General features: G+C 40.6%; 1 protein-coding gene across 1 annotated transcript in view; it reads right to left on the bottom strand.

The window, feature by feature from the left end:
- Positions 1 to 1,180: 1,180 nt before the first annotated feature.
- Positions 1,181 to 21,973, bottom strand: part of LOC119149960 (cytochrome b5 reductase 4) — a 44,117-nt gene continuing 23,324 nt past the window's right edge. The window contains 7 exon segments of the mRNA XM_037391929.1: positions 1,181 to 1,778; positions 2,681 to 2,712; positions 2,714 to 2,846; positions 4,199 to 4,285; positions 10,060 to 10,210; positions 10,865 to 11,017; positions 12,218 to 12,358. Of these exon segments, the coding sequence (XP_037247826.1) occupies positions 1,724 to 1,778; positions 2,681 to 2,712; positions 2,714 to 2,846; positions 4,199 to 4,285; positions 10,060 to 10,210; positions 10,865 to 11,017; positions 12,218 to 12,358 (752 nt within the window). The 3' untranslated portion in view covers positions 1,181 to 1,723.

Raw genomic sequence — 21,973 nt, 5'->3', positions numbered from 1 at the left:
GAAAAGCTACTTACCCAAAACAGTTTCTTTTGTCCCTCTCATTAAAGGCAGATAAGGACAATCAAAGCACAATGGCCAGAATACTGGCAAAGTAACCTGTTAAAACCAAAAAGCCTGAGATGGAGGCAATTAATGAAGTTCTCATACACAGGAGATCATCCCATCAGATCCTGGTTGATGGGAAAAAGAGGAATTCCTCAGCATCCTATGGAAGATGAAAGTTTGTCATTAACACCAAAATGCCTTTCAAGTCACCACAGTAATCTTGTGTTTGTGACGGAAAAAATAATAAAATTCAGTGACTGTTTTGTTTTTCCAGCATAGCACTGATGCTTCTGCTTACAGAAGACAAACCTGTTCAGAGCTTTTTCGTACAAATCTCCACAAATAAATCACTGCAAAATTATAACTGAAAACATTTAGATCCTTCTAGATGACAAAGTGATGACACCATCACAGTCTTTTCTGAAATAACTTGTGACCTACGGGCAATGACTGACAACCAGATCCTTTTCTAACTTCAAGTCAAATAAATGAGAGGGCACTGAAGAGATGACAGCTCAGTTTAGCATAGCCAGTCCCTGTCAGATAGCATTTAACCTTTTAAAATTGTATTATTAAAATATGTTTCATGAATGCTTAAGTATTAATGCCACAACTGCAAGCCCGGCTGCTTCGGATGAAGAAACACCCATTCAATACAACACGAGGCTATAAAAAGCACTAGCTGTCATATGAGACAATGCCTACACATATTACTGACAACACACAGAAGGCTTTGGTTTTTTCTCCAAGCTACTATTAGACAACAAATCACTGCCTCATGATAACATACTTTTAATAAAGGAGTTAAAAAAAAAAAAAAAAAGAATCTGATTCAAATAACCTCGTTAATACTACCACAACCTATCAAATAGTTTTAGGTGCTTCTATGGTCCTCACCCTGGTATCTGCAGGCCGTAAGCTGCAAGGTTTTTACCTCAGAAGGTCTTGTAACAAGGGGTGCCTGGTATCAGTGAGGCCACACACAGTTTTGTGGGAGACCAAGACTCTGTGCCTCTGTTCTGAATTCCCAGCTAGTGCCCTAAGCTTGTGCAAACCTTTCTGTGTGACATTATCAACCGAAAATACAAATAATTTACAAAAATGCATAAAGTAATGTAAAATTATTTATTATTATTTTTATTTGAATAAAATTTTGTATTTTACCAAAGGTACTTTTGTTTTTTGTTTACAAAGCCAAAAAATGTATCTGGATCACTAGTAAGTCAGAAAGAAATATCAGATGAAAAAGAACATTTTTTTAATGACCAGTTACCTGAGTTACAGTGCAATATTTAATTTCAGACAGTATTGCTCTTAAGACTTCTTACAGTAAGAAACAATAAGCGTTTTCAAGTCAAAACCTAAATCAGTGCTTGTCATAAATTTAAGAACTGTCATGAACCAACACCACCAAGCATCTTACATGATGTATACTCTACATTTTTGCTTGCTTCTGCAATAAATTAATACCCTGGATAACTTAAGTATTAGTAAAAATATTTACAAAAAGAAGATAAAACACAGTATAAAATTTTTTCAAAGAATACATTCTTCCAAGAAACAGTTTGGTACCAAGAGTGAAACTTCAAGTCTTACAAAATTGCTTCTCACTTATTTAAATTCATGAAGGTAAATAAATAAGATTGAAATATACAAACACTGATATCCTCATATGGGTTTATGCAGTAAAAGCGTGTATCTCTTCTTGAGAGTATCCGAGATCCTTCAGGTATCTGAAAGTCAGAAATCAAGTCAGTAATATTATTATTCAGAACCCCAAATCCACCACAGACACAGCTGAGGCATCACTTCAGCACCACTATCTTGTTTTTATTCAGACATGCACAGCAAAGTTACCTTTGCAAATACATTCAGAAACAATTCATGCCTAGGAGCTCATATGTACTACATGATCTTTTAGGATATTGAAAAGATTTGTAAAAATAAATACAGATATCATTTGAAATTGTCTCAGATTTCTCAAAGGTAGCATAATGCCAATTCCATCCTCCATTAGAATCCATGCACCTGACTCAGCCGGGCTGCAGAAAATGCAAGTGTCATCTAGATTGGTTCAATATTTGAAGCTGGACAAAAGGAAGTGAGAGGGCCTTTTATCTTTAAATATATGGGCATATAAAATAAGGAAAGTATTAGGTACAGACAAAAATAAATGAATGCACTAATTAAAAAAATAAATCAAGATATACACTTATGATGGAAGAAACGGCTTTGAATTTTACAACTTGATTTGTCAAGCTAACATCAACATAGAAAACTTATTTCCTATTAAAGAACCTTATCTATGAACATCAAATTAAAAGCAGCATTTACAATCTTGGAGAAAAAAAAGTCATTGTTAAAGAGACAGTCTTGGAAAGTTTTGGACAACTTACTGGAACACATGAATTTACATATTGCTGATACTTAGCTACACACTAAATATACTCTTCAATTGTTGGGGGGTTTTTTTTTGGTTTGTTTGTTTGGGTTTTGTATTATTATTTAAAAGTTTTCTTGCAAGGCAGAAATGTAAAGTTGTTTTTGAAAGACTACCAAGTCAGAAACACTGTAGCTGGTTATATGATCAAACTTTAAATTCCTCGTTCTCTAGTTCATGATTTAAAATACTCACTCTACTCCTTGTTCTGTAAAAGGTGTTGGACCACCAGATGCAGATAAGCACTTTGGAGTCCTTTCTGTTTCTTTTCACAAACTCAGAGAGAAGAGACGGAGAAATCTTCCCCTGTTTACCCACCCAGTCCTTTGTTGGTTGTGAAAGAATGAATTGAACCTCAAACCTGGTAAGCAGAAGAATATTTCATAAATATTGCCTCTGATCAGAAATCTGCTACACTAAATGCTAGTGACCAAATCCTAGGATTACTTCCTGTTCTGTTCAGCTCCCACTGCACAATAGCAGATGTCACAGACATTTAATTGTTCCTACCAAGTCAATCAAATCACCTCCAGTATTGTGTATTTGATTATTAACCCAATCTTACAATCTTAATTTTAGCTGTATATTTCACCTTACAAAGAAAAACATCTGGTACCAATGAAGATGCTAAAGCACAGATTTACTGTTCTGTTATTCACTCATACAATGTTGGTGTAGCTCAATACGTAAGTAGTAAATAAGAATGCTTAGCCAAACCTGCAAGAATGTCAGTGCAACTTCTTTAATGAGAAAATACTGTAACTGGCTTTAAAAAACCCATTAACAGAGTAGTTACTGAATAAAAAACAAACCTCTTGTGTATCTGAAGCTCCTCTTGAAAGGGACAAAGGGTTTTATTGTAAGTTTACACAATGTCTAGACTATCAAGCTTTGAATGTGCCAGACATCACCAGGTAATCAAATAATATTGATTTTTCACTTCAATATTGTGAAGGAACAAGTGAAATTAATTTGTTCACACAATTTCAACTAAGAATTAGGTAAGCATAAACAAAATGTACTTCTATTGTGTAAAACCTAGGCAGTGACAATTTCTTTAGTGATAAAAGCAAGGGTAATAAAATTAAAAGGCAACCTGATATTCCTGTGTCTCCTGACTGAACTACAGCCTGCTAAACAAAGCTGACATTACATGTGCACTTGCACATTTTAACCTGCAATATTATAATTGAGGAAAACAATGCAACAATTAGACCGTAAGTAAAAATGAAAGTAACAGGCTTAATTTAAACTTCGAATTTCTGATTAAGTATTTTCTCAACTAAGTAACACCAAAGAGACTTTTCAAGACTTAAATTCAGAACGTTGCTTCCAGGGTACACTATCCTTTCTCTATCACTTCTTTGCTTCTCTTTGCATATCTGTACTTTCTATTACTAAGGCTAATTTTCTTTACTTCCAGAAAGCTTCTCAGACAGTCTTAAAGATCATCTCATCTAACATACTGTCTCCAATAAACTCCTATTAAACGCTGTCAAATCAAATCGTGGGCTTCCTATGGGACCTACAGAACAAACGGCATAGCCTGCTGCTATGCAGCTGCGACCAATAAAAGCACATCTCCTTCCACTCCCTAAGTCTCATTAAATTCTTAGCTAAGAGTTTCCAGAATCAGGATCTGTCTAAGCCCCAAGCCTTGTTCTCCTATACACTGGGATGGTACGAGCTGTTCTCTACAAGACTTTTGAATACCTTTCATCTTTAAGAGCTAATTGCTCTAGTTGGTTTCTCCAAAGTATATCATCTTCTGTTTTGTTGAAGAAGATCAGCTTCACTGTCCTTAAAAAAGAATAAAAAATTAACTGCAGATTGTTTCTTTATTTGAAAAAAATATTAAAGAACCAGAACTTACTGCATTATACAGAAACATTTCACATTTTTTGCTTGGGTTTTTTTTACAACTCTGCAATCCTCAAATCTTTTTGCCACTAACCCAGTATAGTTTCTTTCTTGCTGTACCTGAAATTCGGTTGGATTTGTGACCTCTCTCCTAAATGTCATAACCCTGTCTGTGGCTGTAAGCCCTAGCTCAGGAACTGCTGTCCTAAGAAAAAATAAAGTCTCTTGAAGTTACTAAGACATGACTGAAATTACAATATAGCTTGCCAAGTTTTATCTAGTGGTTTCTCAATATTGTTTGAGCACTACAATTAATAGCTGATATATAGACTCAGTACACTTGTTTAATATAGGTGAAACTAGAATTTCAGGAAGGTTATGTCAATATTAATTTCATAAAGATGGAATCTAAACACATAGAAGTAAGATAAAATTACCTCGTATCTTGAAGAGCAAACTACAGCTCTGTACCAGGTTATCTTATTCCTACTTACTTGTTGGTTTAGAAAATCTGCCTGGAAAGCTACTATTTGCAAGCATTATATTTGCCAGATAGTTAACATAAAAAAATAAATGCTCTGTCATTACGGTCAGTGCTATTATCTCTTCAGATTTTTACGCTACAGTAGAGGTAAAACACAAAAAGACCGACTTTACAAAACAGAATTTACCATTCGATGAAGTCGCACAAACCTAACTTCTCCTTTATAACTAACGACAGACTAATATCCTGGGGACAGGTGATATAGGGCAGATGATGTGCTGTTAAATGCAAGCGGTTCCTGAACTACACCCCACAGGGCCTTAAGTGACTGTTGGGTCTTTTCTACTCAAGCACAGCTCCGAGCGGAGAGAGCTGTGGTTGCTGCGGTGCCAGAAGCAGTAAGCTCAGTGCCCTGCTTGCAGGGAGCCGGAGCACTGGGATACCGCGCACAGGAGCACGTGCAGAGCCGGATGGGTACCCGTCAGCTAAGCCTGCTGGTCCTGTACGCCACACAGCCCTGCAATTCCAGTTCCGTAACATGGCACTCCACGGCCCAGCGTCCCTTTTACACATGGCTGACTCTGCTTCCAAGGTGCTACACACAGTTTATATGACGCTGCTCAAACGATTAATTCCCACCTCCACCTCCTCTGTACCCTGCAGAGAGCCACCTTTCACGCATGCTTCTCAGATACGCTAGGGTTTCTGCAGGGAGTTTGTGATCTCCACCTGTTCTTCAACTGCAATTTAAAAGGCTATATTCTCCCAGTCTGAAGATACCACATTTTTTCTGACTTCTGATCTGTCATGGTCAACCAGAAACTAAGTACCACACAGCTGCTCACTTGCTCAATCCCTCCCCCCGCAAGGGACGGGGAAGAAAATCAGAAAGGAATGTATAACTTGAGCATTGAGATAAGGACAATTTAATAATTAAAATAAAATAGGAGGATAAAACCCCCAAACCATAACAATAATATAAATTATAATGAAAAGGAGGGAGAAGGCGAAAGGAATAAAATCCAAAGGGAAGGGAGGAAAAACAAGTGATGCAAAATACAACTGCTCGCCACCCACTGACCGATGCCCAGCCAGTCCTCCAGCAGTGATCTGCAGGCCCTGGCCAGCTCCCCCCAGTTTATATACCGAGCATGACGTTCTATGGTATGGAATATCCCTCTGGCTACTTCTGGCCAGCACAGCTGTCCTGGCTGTGTCCCCTCTCAGTTTCTTGTGCCCCTCCAGCCCCTCTCGCTGGCAGGACCTGAGAAGCTGAAAAGCCCTTGACTTAGTATAAACATGACCCTGCAACAACTAAAACCATCCGTGTGCTGTCAGCACTGGTCTCACACTAAATCCAAAACCCAGCACTGCACCAGCTACTAAAAAGAAAATCAACTCTATCCCAGCCGAAACCAGGACATAACCTTTTCCCCTTCTGCAGTTTAGTAGCACTTCAAGGTATCAGGAAACCTCTTACAAGCTACATCAGATGCCAAAGATAAGAGATCATCATCTACTTATGAGAAGCACGTTCATTTCTCGCTGCCAAAAAATAAAACTGAGGCATGACCGCTGTATATAATACACATCATCAGCAGCATTATTGAGAGAAAGAAGTTCCAGATGCAGTACAGCTCAAAATAAGTTACAACATACAAGCTTTGGAAAACTTGCCTGGTATAGGACAAAACAGCCTCCAAATCAGCTATGCTGCATCTATAAATACTAAAATCATCTTATTCAGAAGCCAGCATGTGCCAAAAATTTAGGTTGCTTACATGCTTCCCAGGGCCCACTTCCCTGAAAACATGGAAAATAAAGCTCACTTGAAGAATGTAGTGCTGTCAAAGCTGGCATGGTGCACCACAGCATCAAGTGTTACTCAGATGGGGGAAAAATGGTCAATTAAAAAGTCAATAGGAAAGCTATATGTTTTGTTCATTGGGCACAGAGGTAGAAATTGGTTATTTGGAGAATAATGCTTTGAGACATCCCTCGCTGATACTCCCCAGTGTAGATAAATGTATCTGCTGCAGTACTGCTCAGTACTCAGCACTATAAGAGAACAAAAAGAAAACAAACCCTCAAAGCTTGAAATGAACTGGTAACAGTTTTGTGAGAGATGAGGGAGAAAACAGCTAAAAGGAAGGGGTGGAGATTTAGATACGCTCCCCACCAGTACAGAAGAGTTGGTTGACAGAATGATAACCAAAGTTTAGGTAACGTATGAGAAACTTCATCAGCCCTTTGGAAGGAAATAGGGAGAATCTAACATACTGGAAACTACTTCAAGGGATGTAGATTTTGATAAACTCAAAAAAACGGGTATGCAAGGTCTTATAGAAAGCTGTACAGAGACAGGAGTTAACGAGATCCTTAAAGGAGTTTAACACAGAGGAAACAGGTAGAAAAAGTTATAAAATCACCTTCAAAACAAGAATGATGAGGAAAGTGGGACACTATATTGAAACTGAATATAAGAACAGAGTGGTTACTTAGGAATGAGAAGCTGGAGACACAACAAGATACAACTACCATGGAGAATCAAGAATAGACTGCAAGATCCCGTACTTACTTGGGAAAAGCGTTAGCCCTCTACCTAGTGTTTAGTGCCTTTATGCCTCAGTCTTCTTTAAGAAACATATCCACCTGATTGCAGTTATACACCACCAGTAAAAAGGAGCAAAAATATCTCATCTTGAAAAGGAAAAAACAGCACAGAAGACCAATATTCTTTTTTAATTACTACTTTGGTCAAATACATTTTGGACTATAAGAGAGAAACAAGGCTGAAGGAAGAGCATTATGACTTCATGCACAAAAGGATACTGCAGACAGGAAACTTTTTTTTTTTTTTTTTCACATTTACCACAGGCAAGAAATAACAGACTTAAAAGATAATAGGGAGACTTTGGCTAGACAGCAAGAATGGCAATCTAATGATCCAAGCCTGCTACATCACAGCAAATGCTGCCTAGGGAAGCTGCAGATACTCCAGCGTTCACAGTGCAGCCCCAGAGGTTCAGCAGCACTTGCCCAGCGCTGCAGACACCAGCTGCTTCTGCACCCTCAGGTGCCAAGGCAGTCATTCAAATCCTTCCTCAACTTTCTGCAATTCACATTCTAGCATGTGCAATCCAAGTTTACAGCAATTTTACTTTTCACGGTAAGATAATTTAATGCAAATTTATATTGTTTATATATACATATAGTCTCATGTACATAAATAGTATATATAAATACATATATACACACACATATTAAAGACATTTGTAGTATTTTGACAGAATCACAAAACGGTCAGGGTTAGAAGGGACCTCTGGAGATCCCGAAGAGAAAGTGAGGGTTAAAGAGCAAATCTAAGGCCAAGAAACCAAGTTGCCTAGAGCAGTCAGAAAATCTAAGCTTTAAGAGTCTGCATATAAACAGAACCTGTACCAGATCAAGTTGCTTCAGCACCTAACAAGCCTCCACAGCCAGAATTCATTTACTTTGACTAGTAAGAAAAGAGATGTTGCTCCATCCTAAGCTAACTGTGAGCATTCAATTCCCCTAAGAAATTCTGCTGAAGAGAGTTAAAATGAGCCACTCTGAAGGACAGAGTATATATAAACACCATTTGTGTAACGGTAGTCTTTCACACGTTATCTACTCAGCTTATTCTGGATATGAACAAAATGTCAAGATTTGCAACTTTTACTATGCCCTCCCTAGTTTTACTTTCATATTATCACAACTACCTCGACCTGACAATACTAGTTTTCCCGTTCAGAAGAAGAAAAAAAAAGTATTCCAAATTCACTTAGTAGTGCTTCCCCAGCACTGTGTCAGTTGATAGGTTTATTTTTTAGATTCACAAAGCTATCCAGCCACCTGTTATTTGCTACTAACAATACAGGATGCTTTGGAACAGCCAAACAGCACACAGTCTCTCTGCTCACAAAACAGGATTATACGTAATTGCTGAACAATAAACAAGACAAGAATGATGTCTGGATTTAGATTTTTTTTTTTCTAGAAACAGATTTCTGCAGTACGTGTCATCCTTTTTAGCTCTACTATGGAGACTAGTGTCCAATTAATCTCTCTATGTTGTTTCAAAATGTGCTTCATAAAGACATAATGAACCAAAACATCCCGTGCTTATATTGCATAAACCTCAGTATTCGAAATAAATCCCTATTACAAGAGTTCAAATTGAAATGGTACAGGAAAACAATAGCATGTTTGTTGAACTGTTCTCTGCAACAGCTTTAAAGAAAATACAGTTCAGGTATATTTTTCATTTTTATACTCTCCCGAATTCAATAGTTTAACATTGACAAAAATCTAACCTGCTAAGGAATTCTGCAAGATGTGATTCTAGAGGAATATTTTTTCTAAAAGCAAGGCAAGCACACCTCATCTCTATCAAAGTATGCCCCTACAGTAACTCTTTGCATTTCCTTTTGAAGTTGAGCTATTGTATACTCCCTTACAATTGTAAATGTACAGTCAGATCAAGCATAACTACTAGTTCTGGGGTTCTGAAGGACCTAAGGAGCCAAAACACCCTGTTCACTTGACCAAGAACAAGTAATGCTTCCTTCTGTAAATTTTACAGTCAGAGTACAGAATGCACAAGCAATACACAGCTTTTTATCCATTTGAATATACATAATACTATGCTTACATAAGTTGCAATTTTGTGAAAACTGGAACTCATCTAGTAAAAATGTGCTACTGTTGCTTAGCAGGTGAAAACAATACATAAGTATGCTACCTACTCCAGTATATTAAAGAGAAGCCATAACTAAACAGTTCTAAGCCTCCTCGGTCCAAAAAAAAGTATCTACATTGAAATATTTCAATACTAAAAAAGGTACTCAAATGCAAAGCTAGTTTAAAACAAACAAAACAAAACACTCACAAAAAAAAAAAGCGCAACACCAATCCTGCCCCCCTCACAAGTTTCTATTTGGTGAGCTCATTTGTATCATAACTAAAATCCAAGATGCAAATCAGTCCATTTTGTTGATGGTAGCCAATACCCAAATGTGTGTGAGTCGCCTAAGAGTCTGACAGACTCTTCCCTAACGAATGCCAGCTTTTGGTATAAGTTGAAGAAAAATGCTTTTGTGCCTTTTTTTGTTATTTTTTTTTTATTAACACTGAGGCCTGCCGATTACATTTCATTCTTCCTATGTATTTCTCTAGCTTGGGGTTAAATCATAAGAAGCATACATACCGGACACAACTAACTTCGGTCAGAGCAAAATTCATCAGTTTAACCATTGGTGTGAAGCCTGTGCCTGCTGCCAGTAGAAAGAGATCTTCTGAAGTCTGAACCTGTGACTTCTTGAAGTTACCTTCAGGACTGCTGACAGAAATATAGTCTCCTTTGTAGGGAAAAAAACCCCAAACAACAAACAATGGTAAATGTTAATGAGATGAAAACATGCTAATTAGTATTCTGATTTTTTTAAAGGCCCCTTCATCTTGCCTTCATCTTTGCAGTATTATGGTTCCTTTCAGAAAGGTACTATGCATTTCACACAAGGATCATTCGTTAAAAGCACAGATGTTCAAGTTAAATATCTTGCCTTGATAGATTTTACACTATATGAGTACACAAGCATTTTTGAAGTCAGTGTTAAAAGATCTGCCTCCATATCTGAAACAGAAAAGGAAGTGCACCTTAAGTCTCATAAAACAGACCTAGCTTTCTTTATCTGAAAGTACAAAGAGTGGCTCTAAGAGTCTATACAATCAAAGTGGTCAACTGTAATTGTAATACAGTTGACACATCTGAACAGTTAAACAGGACTGATTTGGAAGATCAGTCAGAAGAACTTTATATAATGGGCAACTCCCAGTTGCAGTGAGGATAAGCCTGTACATTCAGGACATGGAGAATAAAATTGAGAAAAAAAAAAAAAAGTTATGCCCCAACGTATAAGTAGATAAGCACATTACAATACCCAGACAGTAAATCTGAAAGAACAAAGCAATCACTACAAAACCAAACACAAAAATCCCCAGCATACACTTACCAATTTGTAGGTGGTCAAGTGCCTGTGTGAACAGCCCACAAGAATAAATTTTAATCATTAAATATATATGTTCACCATCACGGTGAGATGGCTCTTTGAAATCCAGTGGCAAAAAAGGCAATACAGGTGTGTATGGTTTTACTACTTCTGTCCCTAGACAGAAGACAAAAAGATAGCTTAATATGGAAAGTACTCTACATCCAACAAATTTACCACAAATGCCAAAATAAACAAACAGTAAACAAATAATCTGTTTATCCCATAAAAATAACACGATCACATGCTTTTACACAAGCATGTTACTTTCCACTGCACCAGTTCTTATTACAGTAGCCTTCCACTTCCAATGAAAACCTTCAGGCCACTGTATCGTATGTTATTTCTACACTACTTAGCAATTCAAAACATTGGAAGAAAAGATCTAGAGTCATCCCCAAAGAATATGAAAATCTGAACATTTTTATTTCATTTCAAGTACCGCAGTTTGTTTTTTTCTAAATTGGAATATCAGATTTTTAGTACTGCTTTAGTACTGATCATATCTTCTTCCATTATAACTTCAAAAAGCTACTGTATAATGATAGAAAGATTGCAAGACTTCGACACCAGCAAAAAAATTAGGTAGGGAGGAAAAGGGAGGACAAAACAGTTTGCAATTAAAGGATATTTAAAAATTCTTCTGAGAAATCTCTACCATGCTTAGTTCAGCGCAAGTAAAATGACCATCATAAGCATTAATATGCAAATTTTTAAAAGTACCCTTAAAAAAGAATAAACCAGCTGTTTCTTTGACTTCCCATTTTATTTTTTTTAGGTTCACCTTTTACAAAATTTTGAAGAATAGCGCTTAAACAATGCTTTTCAAGATGCATTCCTCTCACAATCTCATGTTATCCATTAACATCTTGCAACTGGAGTGTAAAGTAGTGTTACCATGACTACTATAAATCCCTCAGAAGAGGGAAAAAAAAAACAAGGCAAAATTCAAACACAACCCTTCACATGCCAAAAAGCTGCAAACTAAAAGGAACTGACTAATCATACATAACACACATACAATGGGCTTCCCCCCCCTCCTACAAAGTAAACAAACACCACTTCAGTAGAATGTTTTAAAGGAAGAGTAGAAAGAAGAGGCATTAAGGTCACTAGTGAATGCCAGCCACCTTGAGAGTTAGCTTTCCAGCAATATTAATCCAGTCAGTTCATTATTAAGCACCGATTGCTATGCTGGAAGCAGAGACCTTCTAACTACAACCAGGGAATTAGTGACCATGGACTTGGCATTCTCCCAGGACTATGAAAAGGGATTTATGTTAATATATCCATGGCCGCATTTTCAATTTTTCTTACCTGCAATGATTTGCTTGAGGTAAACATGTTGTCCAGTGGGAACGTGGAGACGTGTGCTCTTAGGCAACATTAAGCAGAACAGCTTGGTGTCGTGGGTAACTTCCATCTTAGAAACCAACTTGCACTTTCTGTAGAACAGTCCTAAAATCATGGTTTTACTTGTTACTTAAGTCTCAATCTGTCTTTCTATTCTTATACATATTTAAATAAGAGATAGAAGAAAGGTATGTATTTCACTATATACAGTTATAAAAAGACTATGAACAGATACTTCTTACATACTTACAATTATTTCTCTAATTTCAGACTAAGGACTCATTTATAGCCTTACACTAAGCTTACAACAGACTGAATCTGTGTTACCAGCATTGACTGGGAAAAAGTAAAACCCACCAAACACCAGCAGAAGACAATAGCCCTTGTACCACACTGCATGAGCAATGAATTCACCGTACAAATACAGCACAAATATACGTATGCAGACTAAAACCAGCTTGGGTGATGCAAATGAAACCGAAGCTAGGCACAGCACCGCAGTCCTCAGTTACAGATTATCTACACCCACCCAGCAACCCAGCTATTTACTGGCCTGACCGCATGTGGTGGTTCAACGCTGGCCTGCAACCAAGCACCCCACAGCCGCTCGCTCACCCCCACACACACCCAGAGGGGTGGGGAGGAGAATTGGAAAGGAAGAGGGCTGAGATAAGAACAATTTAATAACTTAAACAGAATAAAGAGGTAAGAACACCACCTCCACGAACACCAACAGTTATAACGGAAAGGTGGGGAACAGGATAAAATCCAAAGGAAAAGGGGGAAAGGAAAACAAGTGATGCACCATACAACTGCTTACCACCCTCTGACCACTGCCCAGCCAGTCCTGCAGCAGCGCTTCCCACCCCCCAGCTAACCCCCCAAGTTTATAGGCCAAGCATGACGTCCCATGGTCTGGAATACCTCTTTGACTGGTTCAGCCCAGCTGTCCTGGCCATGTCCCCTCCCAGTCTCCCGTGCCCCTCCAGCATTCTGGCTGGCAGGGCCCAAGAAATGAAGTCCTTGACTTAGTATAAACATTACCCAGTAACAACTAAAAACATCGGTGGTTATCACATTGTTCTCGTATCAGAGCCAAACACAGCACTGGACTAACGACCAAGAAGAAAGTTAACTCCATCCCAGCTGAAACCAGGACACCGCCCCACATTGCTGCACTTTCACTGCTATTAGCACAATGAGAATTTGATAAAGCTTTGCAGAATTTTTCAGGTACACAACACTGATACTTAAATGCTTACACACAACAAAATTAAATTTAACATCGGTGCCTACGCAGGCAGCACACACTTCAGCATTATCCGTAAATATTTTAGACATGAATGGGTGCTTTTTGGCTAACTAGAAATTAGGAACTCCACTTGTACATTCACATGCTTACTTAAAACAACTACAAGGTCATGTGTACAGCACAAATTTTTGTTGAAACAGCTGTTTTGGAGGTGAGGACACAGATTTCAAGTACAGTGCTTTTCAACTTGTGCATCAACTAAATGCTGGGCAAAAGGTAACTGCAAAAAAGAAAGCATTAAAAGAAAAGAAAAAATCACTATGCAAGGCCTGCATTTCCACCAATGTTTTTCAAGAAACTGAGAAAGAAATCAGGGAAAACACATGGCTAATCAAAATAACTATAATCCCTTCTACATTCTTATTAGCAATGGGGATTAAAAAGCCAAAAACAAGGACAGTGGGGAAAAAGGGAAGGAACACCCTGGTATACTTCGCTTTGTTCAGAACAAAAGCAAAAAAATATTTCACCAACACCTTATAGAAACTTAAAGTACTGTGTTTTCCCTATACCCACAACAGGCTCAAAGCCAGATAAGCCATTCACTCTACCTCTATGAAAGGAGCAATAACCCGTCACTTACGCTGGAAACGATCTCTGTGGCAAAGCACTCGGTGTAAGGCTGGCAAGATGTGGACCTGTTTTAACTAAGCAGCCATGCTGAGCTATGTAATCTGCATCATTACAACGCTTCACAGTCTAAAAGAGGATTTGAAAACACAGTGGAGGCCTATGCCCTGCTGATTACAGCCAGAGGCGGGGGATCATAAGTAGGGATAAAGCAGCACTGAAGTACTTCAAAGAACAAAGGGCATAGATGCAAACCTGACCATTTAGTAGCTTTCTCTCTGGAAAGAAAAATGCTTACAAAGGTTAATTTAACAACAAATGCCAAATATTGGAAGGTGTTCCTCAACTCTCAGCTATAATACTCTATTAACTGACATAGGCCTGCTGCCATTGCCACAACAGGTTAGTGCTTGCCTACTTGGGAACAAATAGTAGTTTTTTGCCTCAGCCTTCACCAGCAAGTGCTCCAGCCACACCACCCAAGATGCAGAAAGCAAAGGCAGGGACTGGGGGAACGAAGAACTGCCCACTGTAGGAGAAGATTAGGTTCAAGACCATTTCAAGGACCTGAAGGTGCACAAGTCCATGGGACCTGATGAGATGCATCCACAGGTCCTGAGGGACTGGCAGATGAAGTGGCTAAACCTCTATCCATCAAATCTGAGAAGTTGTGGCAGTTCAGTGAAGTTCCCACCAACTGGAAAAGGGGAAACAGGGAGACCCAATGAACTACAGGCCAGTCAGTCTCACTTCTGTGCCCAGCAAGATCAGGGAGCAGATCCTCCTGCAAACTATGCTAAAGGCACATGGAAAATAAGGAGGCGATGTGGCAGCATGCTCTTCCCCCAAACCCATGCTGATCTTCTTAACAATGATCAAGTGATAACCACCAATAGTGGTTGTAATTCATGTGGCTGGGTGTGATGGGTGTATCCAACTCAAAGTGGATTTGGGGGAGGCAGACAATGACAGGACAGCAAAGGGCTAACTTGAACAATGCGGCCACCCAAGAGTGCTGGTCAAGGTCCAACTCAAGCCAAGTCTGAAAGTAACTTCTGTAGTTGGTATGCACATATGACTATGAGTTAATTATCTTACTTCATAAATATGGATAGTCCAGAGCCTGTTAGTTTCTCCTGCACAGCAACAAGCGGCATAACAGAATCTCCCCTTGAGCAGGGCTGCATCTCAAGGTTACACTTCGAGGCTGAGATCCCTTACCACAACAGAATCTCAGTAGAGTGATTAACAGCATGCTAAACTTTGAAATCTTAGCTAAGTGGTAGAAAGGCTTGATTGTGCAATGTAATCCTTTGATACAAACCACTGACCAAGTCTGAGACTAAGTCTGATCTAGTTGCACCTAAACTACCCTCTGAGGAAGAGTTTAGAATGCGAGGGGGTCCTTTCTGAACCTCATGACTCAACAGGAGGGTCTCCCTGACAGTTTTGTCTGACCACGTCCTCTGTGCAGTAAATACTCAAGCATACCTTGCCACTAAATCTTGCCATACTACTGTCACATTTACTATCAAACTTTGGTAAACTGCTGGTTTATACCAATAAACATATTGCTGCTCCTCTTTTACAAGTGAAGTCTGTCTCTCTATCCATGACAGGTGATTGGTGACAACCAACATGGCTTCACTAAGGCCAAACTGTGCCTGACCAATTTGGTGGCCTTCAACAACGGGGTTACGGCATTGGTAAATAAGGGAAGAGCAACTGATGTCATCTACCTGGGCTAGTGCAAAGCATTTGACACTGTCCTGCACATTCTAAATTGGAGACACATGGATTTGATGGATGGACAGGCTACTCAGTAGATCAGGAATTGGCTGGATGGTCACTCTCAAAGAGTTGCACTCAACAGCTTGATGTCCAAGTGGATACCAGTGATGAGTGGCATTCCTCAGGGGTTGGTACTGGGACCAGCACTGTTTAATGTCTTTGTCAGCAACATGGACACCGGGATTGAATGCACCCTCAGCAAGACTCTCAACAACACCAAGCAGTGTGGTGCAGTGAATGCCACCCAGAGGGATCTTGACAGGTTTGAGAGGTAGGCCCACGTGAACCTCATGAAGTTCAACAAGGCCACGTGCCAGGTCCTGCATGTGGGTCAGGGCAATCCCAAGCACAAATACAGGCTGGGCAAAGAATGGATTGACTGTTGCCCTGAGGAGAAAGACTTGGGGGTGTCAGTTGATGAGAAACTCAGCGTGGCCCAGAAAGCCAACCATCTCCCCGGCTGCATCAAAAGAAGCACGGCCAGCAGGCTGAGGGAACCAATTCTCCCACTCTGCTCCACTCTCGCAAGACCCCACCTGGAGTAGTGCATCCAGCGCTGGGGCCCCCAGCATAAGAAGGACATGGACCTGTTGGAGTGAGTCCAGACAAGGCCCGTGAAGATGATCAGAGGGCTGAAGCACCTCTCCTATGAACACAGGCTTAGAGTTGGGGTTGCTCAGCCTGGAGAAGAGAAGGCTGTGCAGGGACCTGAAAGGAGCTTTCTAGTACCTGAAGGGGGCTTGTAAGAAAGCTGGAGAGGGACTTTTTACAAGGGTGTGTAGTGATAAGACAAGGGGGAATGGCTTTAAACTGGAAGAGGGTAGGTTTAGATGAGATGAAAGGAATTCTTCACTACAAGGGTGCTGAGGCACTGGCACAGGCTGCCCAGAGAAGCTGTGGCTGCCCCATCCCTGGGAGTGCTCAGGGCCAGGCTGGACGGGGCTTGGAGCAACCTGGTCTGGTGGAAGGTGGAAGGTGGAAGGTGTCCCTGCCCATGGCAGGGGGTTGGAACTGGGTGATCCTTAAGGTCCCTTCCAACCCAAATCATTCTATGATTCTATAAATGTTATTCCCATCAGTATTTTAGGAAAGCTGGGATAATTGCTGTACAAGATAAGTGACAGCATACTGTACAAATCTAGACACAAAACTGGAGGTATTAGTTGAAGATGACCAGGAATAATTTTTCCTTTTCTATCTAGAGAAGAGCATTTTTCAGCTACGCCTTTGTTTCAGCACTGCAGTATTTAAGCTCTAACCTGAAACATCAGCATGACTGTAGTATCATACTGCCTAAACAAGTCTGTAACTCAAGGGAAGTTTCATGGGATATAAGATATTGGAAGCTCAGCCCAGCAGAGAAAAAAAAAAAGCAGCAAGCTATAAAATCCCATGAGCAGGAGTACCTAAACTTCCAAAACGAGCCAAAAGAAAAAAAAAAAGCAAACAGAAGAAGCCTCTTCCCTACAATCATTTCACCATTCCAGGTTTGTAACCAGTCCCAGTGAATTTTTTCATGTAAAGCCTCTCAAAATTTGACAGGTTCATATATGAGAATACTTGAGCATGACATCCTTCTAACAACACTTTCTGCGCTGAAGCAATTTCAGTGAAGCAACATTTCTTCTCCCCTCTTTTTTTCATGTTATTGAAAAATACTCAAGTCACTAGCATAAATAGTTGAGCTACTCTTGAAACAGAATGAGATGCAAAGGACATAAGCTGCAACTTAGGAAATTCCAGCTAGACATCACCATGAGATGGTCTGGTCAGGCACTGGGGCAGGCTACTCAGAGAGTCTCTGTCCTTGGAGATACTGAAACGTTGACTGGAGAGCTTTGAGCAGGAGGTTGGACCACATGTCTTCCAGAGTTCCCTTTCAGCTAAGTTACTCTACGATTCTACTATTTCTTTAGGTCTTAAAGTAGAAGCACCTTGATTTTTTGTATTTTGCCACTGCACCAGCAGACACTTCTTTACTTCCTGACTTTTATCACTTGGTGATTCTTTTGAATAGGAATGGACTACAAGAAAATGTGTAATAAGTGTACATCACTTGTACATGGCCTAAATACCCAAGTCAGCCAAAATTCCTTCTTGAGTCAACACAACAACTCCTCTTAAGAGAGTCCTGCCTGACAGAGGGTTTTTGCAAGTTTCCAGTGAAGTCTTCATCAAATGCAAGAGAGAACGTCAAGGAAATTTAAGCATTGCTGCAGCTCAAGTGAGCACTGCCACTGCAGTTAACTTTATCCTTAATAGGGCTACAGTTCGAGAACAGGCACCAATTGTTGGACTTAAACAGAACAAAGCTTGAGAGGGTCTCAGTAAGCTAGCTGGCCCACTCTCCTTCCCCAGTGTTCTCCAAGAGTCGCTTAAAGACCACTTTGAGTGTTTCAGTAATTTTATCTAATTATCTTATAATAATTAAGTAACTAATAATTAACTAAGTAACTTATCTGTACTGCAGTTTCCTCATTGCAGCATTATTAGCCCAAACATTTTGTTATTCCCAGATATTCTGGATACAGTCAAAAAGCTAAAGACAGCTGGAGACTAGTTACAGAGTGCTCTGACACAATGCCCTCAATTGCTGCCTGAAGGAACAGCCTTCACTATTAACATTCTCTTCTTCAGTAAGTACAGGAGCACAACCTGTCAATTCAACCACAACAGAAACAAAAGAATTTTAAACACAGAAAAGCTTTCAAACAACCAGTAATTATCCACAAAATGCCTAAAAGTTAAAGGTTTAAATGAGATGGTCCAGCTCAGCCACCCTTCTTTCTAATTGGCTTTATTTCCAAGGGTATAAATAAACCCTGCTAGAATGATCAAGCATCTAAATACACGTAGTAATGTCTGGAAATATACATTCAGGTTACTAAATCTCAACTGCGTATGCAATTTATGCATGGACTAAATTAGGATCAAATTCATTACATTGCCACAGTAGGTGGTCATAGTATTTTTCTGCATATACTCGTTTTCTTAAATTATTAAAATACCTACTAGTGAGTTATCCACTATAAATGCCTGCAGAGACATGATGTAAAGCCTCTGACATGGAATAAATCTTTATTAATAATTTTCTCAAATGTTCCATCTAACATCCTACAAACTGCTCATTTTGAATGAGCAAACATCTCAGATATACCAAAAGAATGCCTACAGCCCTGAAAAATGAAAGGTAATAATTCCATTTCATACTAATCTAGAATTAAAGCATATCAGCAAGCGTCCAGCTCTATGGGATAGGAGGAGCAGAATAAAGTCCCCACAGTCCAGGAGGAAATGGTCAGTGACCTGCTACTCCACTTAAACATGCACAAGTCTGTGGGGCAGGATGGGATCCACCCAAGGGCACCGATGGAGAAGGTGCAAGAGCTTGCCAAGCAGCTCTCGGTAATTCATCAAACGGTCCTGGCAAACTGGAGAGGCCCCAGCAGACTGGCGGTTAGCCAATGTGACAGCCACCCACAGGAAAGGCAGGAAGGAGGGTTCAGGGAGCTACAGGCCTGTCAGCCTGACCTCGGTGCTGGGGAACATTGTGGAGCAGATAATCCTGAGTGCCATCATGCAGGACAAGCAGGGGATCAGGCCCAGTCAGCAGGGGTTTATGAAAGGCAGATTCTGCTTGGCAAACCTGATCTCCTCCTGTGACAAGTTGACCCAGCAACTGGATGAGGGAAAGTCTGTGGATGTTTTCTTTACCTAGACTTTAGTAAATCCTTTGACACTGTTTCCCACAGCATGCTCCCAGAGAAACTGGCTGCTCACAGCTTGGATGGGTGCACTCTACGCTAGGTTGAAAGCTGACTGGATGGCCGAGCCCAAAGAGTGGTGGCAAACGGAGTTAACTCCAGCTGGCAGCTGGTCACAAGTGGTGTTACCCAGGGCTCAGTCCTGTTTCATGTCTTTATCAATCATCTGAATGAGGGGATCGAGTGCACCCTCAGTAAGTTTGCAAATGACAACAAGTTGAAGGGGAGTGTTGATCTGCTGGAGGGCAGGAAGGCTCTGCAGGGGGCTCTGGACAGGCTGGACAGACAGGCCGAGGCCAGCTGTATGAGCTCCAACAAGGCTCAGTGCTGGGTCCTGCCCTTGGGTCACACCAGCCCCAGGCAGCGCTACAGGCCTGGGGAAGGGTGGCTGGGAACTGCCTGGGGGAAAGGACCTGGGGGTGCTGGTCAACAGCCGGCTGAACATGAGCCAGCAGTGTGCCCGGGTGGCCGAGGGGGCCAACAGCATCCTGGCTTGTATCAGCAACAGTGTGGCCGGCAGGACCAGGGCAGTGACTGTCCCCCTGTACTGGGCACTGGTGAGGCCGCCCCTCGAACCCTGGGTTCAGGTTTGGGCCCCTCACTGCCAGACAGACGCTGAGGTGCTGGAGCGTGTCCAGAGCAGGGCAGCGGAGCTGGGGAAGGGGCTGGAGCACAAGTCTGACGAGCAGCAGCTGAGGGAACTGGGGGTGTTTAGTCTGGAGGGAAGGAGGCTGAGGGGAGACCTTATCGCTCTCTACAGCTGCCTGAAAGGAGGTTGTAGGCAGGTGGGGTGGGTCAGTTTTCCCAGACAACAAGCCACAGGACAAGAGGAAACAGCCTCGGGAGGTTTAGATTGGATATTAGGAAAAATTTCTTCACTGAGAGGGTTATCAAGCATTGGAACAGGCTGCCCAGGGAGGTGGTAGAATCACCATGGTGCTCAGGGCCATGGTTTTGTGGTAGACCTGGCAGTCCTGGGCTAATAATGGTTGGACTTGACAATCCGAAAGGTCTTTTCCAACCTAAATGATTATATATAGAAAAACTTTCTATAAAAGTGAGTTTGTTGTAATTTGTTTTCCTACAATTCTTTTGAAAAATAATACATGCTAAGATTGCAAAGTACAGTATATAAATAAACTAAGATTGCTGTCAATTCTGCAGACTTAAGAATTATTTGAAAGGATATAGGAGGTCAGTAATATAGTCCACAACACTGATCAGCTAATACTCTTCCAGATATTTGGGAGTGGAGAGAGAAGTTTAAAAAACTGATTCGCTGTTTCCTGACAATTTTCTGACCTTTCCAACCTGAACAACTTCCAACCTTTTCCACACGTAACATACTAACCTCTGCCCTCCTTTTTCGTTTTGATTTGCCATATGGAACTTTTGTCCCAGTTCATCCAATTTTTGAAAACAGAGACCTCTCTAGGTCTAAGCAAACCCCTAGTTTCAATTGTCATCTTGCTATATTAACTAAAATGATTTCATTGTCAGTGGTCCCATGGGCAAAACCAATTGGCAACGTAGAAAAGCCTTTCAACAAAAGAACACCAGCCTCCACTAGCAAGCTGAAGGAGAACAGTTGCTTTCAGCAGCCCATGAAGCCAAGTTAACTGTCAGATGCCAAAGACACATGATTTGCTATTATACATAAGCAAAAGGCACTGCTCTCTCAATTTTGGAGCGTGGTGCAAGTGCCCAGCTGCAAATCCTAATTTTCAAAGTAAAGGAAGTACTTTGTGATGAGGTTAGGTTTGATCAAACTTTCTGCAGACATCAAGTGTCAGCATCACAGTTCCTGATCTCTTCTCCAAGAAGCCACCCCTGCAGCCTCCCTGCTACCAAAACTGTGCCACGTAAACCCAACACAATCACAGGCTAGAAACGTCGCTCACTGAACTCAACTTCTTCTGCTGGAATTAAGAACTACAGCACCTTGATTCATATGCATATGAAGTGAGTTTTACTAACTAAGCTGCTGCACAAATAATGCCTTTTAGAGAGTATCTTCCTTTTCCCTACTGTTCTTCCTCATTATGAAAGGGATTTTAATTTAAGATTTTTTCTTTGAATGATGGATGTTTCTTGCTTTTCTTCAATGATAAGACTTCAGTGACAATTCTTATTTCTTCTTACTTGTTAGTCATAATCCTAGTAATAATCCTACAGCAGCAATGTTAGCCTGTTTGCTTGGGATACAGAGCTTCAAACTATAAAAGCCACATCATTCTACTGCCCCTCCATCTCTGGTAGAGGAGTTCCACCCAACCCTCAGCA

The sequence above is a fragment of the Falco rusticolus genome, chromosome 6 (genome assembly GCF_015220075.1).
Source record: "Falco rusticolus isolate bFalRus1 chromosome 6, bFalRus1.pri, whole genome shotgun sequence".
Taxonomy (NCBI): Eukaryota; Metazoa; Chordata; class Aves; order Falconiformes; family Falconidae; genus Falco; species Falco rusticolus.
This window is presented reverse-complemented; position numbering and strand designations above follow the sequence as displayed.